Below are 7,500 nucleotides of genomic sequence, written 5' to 3'. Positions count from 1 at the left end.
TAAGGCAATGTTTGTGAATTCCCATATTGGTTAATGATTAAAAGAAATAAATGTGCTAGACAAAGGTCTTATAGCATTATGATGAAGTATTGTGGTGAAAAGGGTAAAAATGAGTTAAAGATAAGGATAAGTGAACAGAAGAGGAGGGTGAAGAAGAGAAGGAAAAGGAAAGAAGAAAAGACCATGCAAAATTAGTTGAGGGGGGGACTAAGGTCCAAGGCAGGGGTGATCCCTACATTCAGCCTCAGACTCCATGTCCTAAGCCACCATGACAATAAGGAGCAAGGGATTGGAGGGGAATGCTGATCAACTCTGTCCTTCAAAGTACTATCAACTCCTCCTCTCTCCCTTGCATTCCCATTTACCTACAGGTTTACTTTACATTACTGTAAAGTTACCATATATAATGCTGGTCTATGCCTCATGCCCACCTCTTTGTCATTACGTCCAAAACATGAAGCATTATCACTGCATAAATTATGAAATAACTTGTCACTCTTTGGCCTTAGAGCCTAATATGCTAAGCTTAAAACTATGGAGATTGTACTGTATATCCCTCTCCTCATATCCTAAATATTTGACTATCTAAAAGTATCTAGTAAATCAGCAACTTAGGTAATTGGGTCTTTCAAATCTTGATCAGTTTTAGGATGATATTACAATTTGTTACTTTCCCAGACTTTTCTTCAGTTGAATAGATTATTTTTTAGCATATTTTAAGTCTACATTAGGATATATACATTTTCTCAATATAACAGAACAAATATAATTGATTGAGTATTGGAAAAATGTTGATGTAGTTTCCACTATCTTGAAGAATTGATATGCTTCTCAAGAGGGATCTTTAACTTACTGTAATTTATATTTCAAACTCTTCATTATTTCTTTTCAATCCAAAAGGATTTAATTTTGGCAAATAATCCCCTATAAGCACTATAAAGTTTATTTATTACACTGACAGGCATTACCTTGTATCTGCCAAAACATTTCCAGGTATTTTTTAAAAATCACCTAATTTGTGGTAGTAAATCAAGATCCATGCCTCATTCTAATTATTTATTAACTTGATCTAAAAAGGACCAAAAAATATATCTATATAAATTACAAATGGTTAATAAAAGACTTCCGTCAGTTTTATTAAAAACTTATTTTGAGTTCTTGTACAAAACTGCTCCATGCTACTCTAGATACAAAGCTACACCCCTGCGTATACTAACCTGTGATGAGGGCACCTGGATGTGAAGTTTAAGACCACAAACAGAAGACAGTGCTAACCTTTGGAGTGGTAATACCACATTGTAAACTGCTGTACTGTCAAGTCTTTTTTTCACCCAGGTCTCAGGTAAGATTTGTGTCATGTGTGAGAAATTTTGAAGGTGCAAAAGGAGGTTCAATAGTTTGGTACATTCAAATTATTGGTTCAAAAACTTCATACATTCAATTTTTTATTCATATAGATAAATTCAGGTTCTCAGTGTCTTCTGGTGTTCTACATTTGTATGCCTGGATGGCCAAGGTGGGACGGGTGCCAGCAGTGAGACAGAGGGTGATCCAAAGAGGAACCAATTTTGAGCAGGCCAGGTGTTGGAGCAACTAAATGGTGAAGGGGGGAAGAGGGAAGGGGTGCTGACTTGAGCTCCAACATCGGTCTGACTCATTATAATTAATCCTTCTGGATTTACCCTTATAAAATTCTAGATCAGCGATTGCCAACTTGGAACACACAGCTTCAAAAAGCCCAATTTTCCAATAGAAAACATATGACAACTTGAGCTTTGCTGAATGAGTGTAATTGTATAAATAATTCACAAAAGCTGATCTATCAGTAACTGTAGACATTGCTCACTCTCACCCTTTGTATAACAATATCCCAAAACTCACAGTAAAGGGAAAAGGGGCTTTGTTGGTCACACTGGGAAAGTAGATAATTCATTAGTTTGCAGTGATGAACATTTCCCCCTTGCTGCCAAAGGGAAAAGAAATCTCAAATATTAAAACCAGTGAATTACCCAACTTCTTACATGAGAACCATATACTTTACGCACACATCAGAACTGGAGACTGACCATCCCTTCAAAAAATCAAATTAATTTTTTAATTTTCAATGTTATAGATATTGAAACCTGTAGAAATGAATAGACCTGTAAATCTTTGAGCATAGAGAAAAAACAAACAGACTACATTTTATCACAAAAAAGCAGTGGATACTCATGGAACTGGCAACTCATGATCTATTATATTTAATGTGTTTGTTACTCCTCCTTTATTATGTCTTTTTTCTTTGTTGTGTGAAGGACACACTGGGGTATTTTGGGTTCCTTCTGAGTGATGTCTGGCTGTCTTCAATCTGCTGTGTAAAGCATAATCTTCAGGAACTTTGGAGCATATCCAAAATGTCTTTTATATATATTGTTTTGGTTGTAGTAAACTGTGATGGAAGTCTCCAAGACCCTTACAACAGGCATGCTAACTGAAGATAGTGGGATCTCTTGGAAGAGATGTGTTACTACACATATCCCCATGAAGTTTATTTACATTTCACACACTAAACAATGGTTCTTTTACGTTTAAAATTTACCCAAGACATGCCAAATGGCCAAGCATCAGTCAGAAACAAAGTTCTATGACCTCATAAGAGGGTTCATGGGAGGAAGAGGGTGACATTTTGTTCTCTATATGGAAGGGTTTACATACATACATAAATATATATATATATATATATACTTTTCCTTTTTCATCAATCCACAATTATCTTTTAACCTAATGAGAAAGGGCCATGTTTCTTTAACCAAATCAATCCTGTCTTGTTTCCTGGTGAAACTGTTGGGATACCTCTAGTTGCCAGAAACTTTTGAGTTTACGCACTGCTCAAAATAAAGTAAAATGAACTAGTATCCCCTAGAGTTTATTTTTAACCTTGAGCAGTGAGTGCTATTCCTAAAGTAAAGCAATAATTCACTGATAATATTCATTAAACTAAACTTAGAAAAAAAAAAAAAAATTGCTTTTCAATGGTAAAAATGTTAATAGATATGTCTTGAGCATTAGCTTCCCTGCTGTTTCTCGGGGCTTGTGTGGAGCTAGCATCTTACATAAATTACTGAAAGCTCTTCCTTAATAAATCCTTATTCATCCTTAGCCCATATAGTTAGGGGGGCAATTCCATATTAAAAAATTTATCAAAGTATTTAGGCACTGCCCTACTGTAATGACATCTAATATCTTAATTTTTTGAATTGACAGGAAGTAAAAAATTTCATGTTTTTTATTCATAAACATCTCCTAAAATACTGATTTTAGTTTTTTTAAAAAGTATCCAATAGATATAGGATGCCTAACATGAAAAGGAATGTCTGAGAAAGTAATACAGGCTACAGTAAAGCCTTTATACAGAAAAAAACTATTGAAAAACAAAATGGTGGATACAATTAAATAGCCTCCTACGGAAGGAACTTGTCAAGTGATCATTGGGGATAATATCCTTATGTGTCAAAAGAGATATTCTTATCATAAATTATAGTGTGAAAGGTAAGTAAGATACAGAAACTTAATAACACCAAATATGTATATGATGTCTGATTACTGAGCCACCTACATAGTCCAACAATCACAGTGCTGATAAAAGGACCAATTTCTGTACTTGCAATTTGAGATCGTTTCTGGAAAGTAAGCATAACCAGTAAACAGAAAGCTTCAGTCAAGACATAAAAGCAATTACAATTCCATATAAAATAAAAGTTTCAAAAGAAAAAAAGGTAAATATAATAATGGAAATAAAAGAAAACAATTATTTTTTTCCATATATATATATAGTACACTAGTTGCTGAAATGATAACCCTTATGTAAAATGATTTGCCTCACAATTCACTCCAAGTTGCCTGCAGAACAGTCTCCACATTAGACAATAGAAATAAGAACTTACTGGTGTACCTTACTTTACATGTTGATCTCAAATATTGCATGACCCGGTGACACAATCCTGAATTTGTGAACCCAAGACGGGGATTCAATAGGAAAACTCCCTATTCACAACAACAAAAATTATATGCTCTATTAAATATCTATCTTGAGGTCCAAAATACTAGATAGTGTCACTCGAAGAAAGTGAGCCCCACTGATAGTCTAAGGCTCTTTATGTGTTATGGAATCACATGTCTGGCCAGAGAGGCTAGAGAAGCAGGTGTCCAGGTGTCCCGGGTGACTGTTGGAAGGACAGAGGAGCTTGGAGGGAAGTGGACAACAGTGGGCTTGAGAAGACAGAAGTGATGGCTTTGGCTTCTCCGGTAACCCGTTTCCCAAGCCTCCCATGACCTGTAGTAGAGACAAAAAGATGAAAATATTTTAGAAAATAATTATATATATGCAAAACATACTGGACTGTAAATTAATCCCTATCATTAACAAATAGGTATTGCTTAAAGTAATAAATTTGTTACCCCATTTCCAATGGGCAAAATTTTGATTAAAATTTAGTGAGGCTGGAGTACATTAGCACATGCTGCTCCACTCCTAGGGTACTGTACAGCCTACAGCCATGCTCCTGTGCAGTCATCCCTGCCTCTGGGACTGGACAAATGACATGGTTAGATGTCATTTGGCATGAATTAAATTTTGAACATGTCTTGATCAATATGGAACCTGGCTGCTGGGTATGACTATGTCAACTGGTTACTCAGGTCAACACCTTTTACCTCAAATTAGTAGTCTGCTACTACCTTGGGCTCTGTTTCAATAACCCAGAAGTTTCAAAGTGACCATCTTGCTAGTGGGAGGTAAACAACAGTCACTGTCCCCTTGTCCACCATTGCTATGTCATCATATCCATCAGGGTGCTGCAGCTGTCAACTTTACAGGTCCTCTTCACTTGTAAATCTATTGGCATGTGCTTTCTATTGCAATGCACTGTGCCAACAGCACTTTTCACTGGAACAGTGGAGGGGAATACCAACTGGCTGTGTAAAGCTCATGGCTCTTCTCCATCAGGTCAATCACTGCCTTCATACTGGCTTGTAACAACTAGATGGCGGTGGTGTACCCTGCCTTAGGTTCGTCACTGCAGCACAACTTATATACTCTGACATCCCTCCTTGCCGTCTTACTAGGGGTTTACTGGAGTGCATAATGGCTCCCTCGGAATGCCCACAAACTCTCATCCATGGTAACGGTATTGCTGGGGATAAGAATGGAAGTAAATCACCATTCCAGGATGTCAAGAACAGGCTGTAACTTCAGCAGCGAAGCCCACTCTGGGTGCTCATAGAATTCCCAGTGAAGAATGAGGACTTCAAGAATGAACAGTTAAAACTTGGAGACACATGACTGAAATCAGAGATCAGGCTGGCTAATGACCACCTTGACCTGTGTTCACCCATTCTTAATATTTTTACAGCCAATCTGTTCACTCCACATGCTGTGGCATCCAGAGCAAGTAACCAAAGGCCAGGACGAATGATGACAGATATAGCCATACCTAGAACAAAACTAAAATGACCCATGACAACTTTAGCTTGGGTTAAAGTCTATTATCGGGGGAATAATTTTTTAACAGTCTGGGCAGGAAGCCCTGGTTTTCTTCCTAACCTGTATTTCTAGTATTCAAATTCAGTTCTGTGGTGAATGAACATTGTAATGTAACAGATGGGTGGGAGAACAAGAGAAAAAGAGAATTGGGGAGAAGACCTTGTAGAATGGGTTGACTTCAGACAAGAAAAGAAATCAGTGATGGAAGGTGGGAAATTTAGATTGTAAAGAGCAAATGATTCATCTCTCTCTCTCTCTCTCTCTCTCTCTCTCTCTCTCTCTCTCTCTCTCTCTCTCTCTCTCTCTCAGTGGATCAGGCCTTTCTATGGCTGAGCATCATGACATCTTTGAGAAAATGTGGTCTTTTCAGGTTAACCAAAATAGCATCTATATGGTGAAAACTGATCAGTAACTGTTATGTATTATTCTCTGACATATCATTAACAGTAATGATCTAATAGGTAATATTTATATGGCACTCCACTAAGAACTGCACGCTGGGAAATCCATTTTAGTTTCTTATCTTTGTGTACAATGTTATTGTGGTTCAATATAGCAAATATTTTTTCAAGACAAAGGGGGAGAGAGAGAGAGAGAGAGAGAGAGAGAGAGAGAGAGAGAGAGAGAGAGAGAGAGAGAGAGAGAGAGAGAGAGAGAGAGAGAGAGAGAGAGAGAGAGGGGGGGAGGGGGGAGGGGGGAGGGGAGAGAGAGGGAGAGAGAGGGAGAGAGAGAGAGAGAGAGAGAGAGAGAGAGAGAGAGAGAGGGAGAGGAGAGGAGAGGAGAGGAGAGAGGAGAGAGAGAGAGTAAAAAGTAAAATCCCTATTAGCATATATTCATACATAGACAAATGTAACAATCATTACCTTATCAAAGAACTTAAGCATGATATCAAGCACTCTGTAGTTCAGATACTTTTCCTGACATATGAGGTTTGTTTCTAATGAAACTGTTTAAAGTAGTGTTTAAAAATATGGTAATAATTGAGGAAGAAAATGAAGTATCAAGTATGAAATAAAATGCAGTGGGACTAACTAGTATATTACTAGGACTTACACAAGGTAATACTTTATTACAAGCATCTAATGTATAGTTGCTTTGGTCCATCCAAATGCTGAAAGATTAATCTCTAAATGCCCATACACTATACAAAAAGAAGAAGAAGAAGAAGAAGAAGAAGTAGAAAAAGGTATACCAAAAATATATATTTGTATAATCAAGAAACAGAACTGGGAAAGTGTCCACACGCAGAAATAAACCACAGACTGTGCAACACCACTAACCAACCTGGGCGGTGTCTCAGCGATCTTGTCGTTCGTTCTGGTTGACTTCGGCGAGACCTTTCACTTTAAGTCTCTCTGCTGTCTTGAGGAAAGCTGGGAGATCAGCCTGAGACACATTCACCTCACCAGCATACATATATTCCAAGATGGCCTGCAGGTGACTGAATGGAACATCCTTCAAGATGATTATTGGATGTTTGGACGGGTTTTCCTGAAATTCCAGATCCGTTTATAGTTTACAGTCGACCCAACAATATGGGGGGGTGGGGGAGGGGACAGTAATACAAAACAAATCCATAATGTGTTTGTATCACCTAAGTCAACAATAAAAGAATTTTGTTCTCTCATGTAATGAAATCTAACTTGTGTCTTGTCATTGCTTTCCTTTCAAACTAGCTATCCCTTGAATCATTTCCTTAACTAAAATGAAACTTCAATCTTCATTACTAATAATTCCTTTCATTTACTCTGTTCAGCATTGGTGTATACTTTAAAAAAAATAAATACAGGAATATTACACAATATTAATAATCAAATTTACTGTCTATTCATTAGCTGTTCACATTTCACAATATCTCATGGCCTTTTCAACAAGGGTATTAAAATTCGGGATATTGGATATTCACAATATACTATTCTTTGCTTTTGTTTTCCTTTTCTCAGTGACCTGAAAGTTGAATCTGAACCCATTTTCTAAAC

At 37.1% G+C, this 7,500-nt stretch overlaps 1 protein-coding gene across 4 annotated transcripts in view; it reads right to left on the bottom strand.

Moving 5' to 3' along the window:
* Positions 1–1,042: 1,042 nt before the first annotated feature.
* LOC125039448 (longitudinals lacking protein-like) overlaps positions 1,043–7,500 on the bottom strand; it is a 15,366-nt gene continuing 8,908 nt past the window's right edge. For all 4 annotated transcript variants that reach the window (XM_047633384.1, XM_047633385.1, XM_047633386.1 and 1 more), the window contains exons 3-4: positions 6,806–7,012; positions 1,043–4,312 (exon numbers count right to left, since the gene is read on the bottom strand). In XM_047633384.1, the coding sequence (XP_047489340.1) occupies positions 6,818–7,012 (195 nt within the window). In that variant the 3' untranslated portion in view covers positions 1,043–4,312; positions 6,806–6,817. The remainder of the gene's footprint in view (positions 4,313–6,805; positions 7,013–7,500) is intronic.

Source organism: Penaeus chinensis, chromosome 27, assembly GCF_019202785.1.
Source record: "Penaeus chinensis breed Huanghai No. 1 chromosome 27, ASM1920278v2, whole genome shotgun sequence".
Lineage (NCBI taxonomy): Eukaryota > Metazoa > Arthropoda > Malacostraca > Decapoda > Penaeidae > Penaeus > Penaeus chinensis.
Note: the sequence above shows the minus strand (reverse complement) of the source record. Positions and strands in the feature narration are given on the sequence as shown.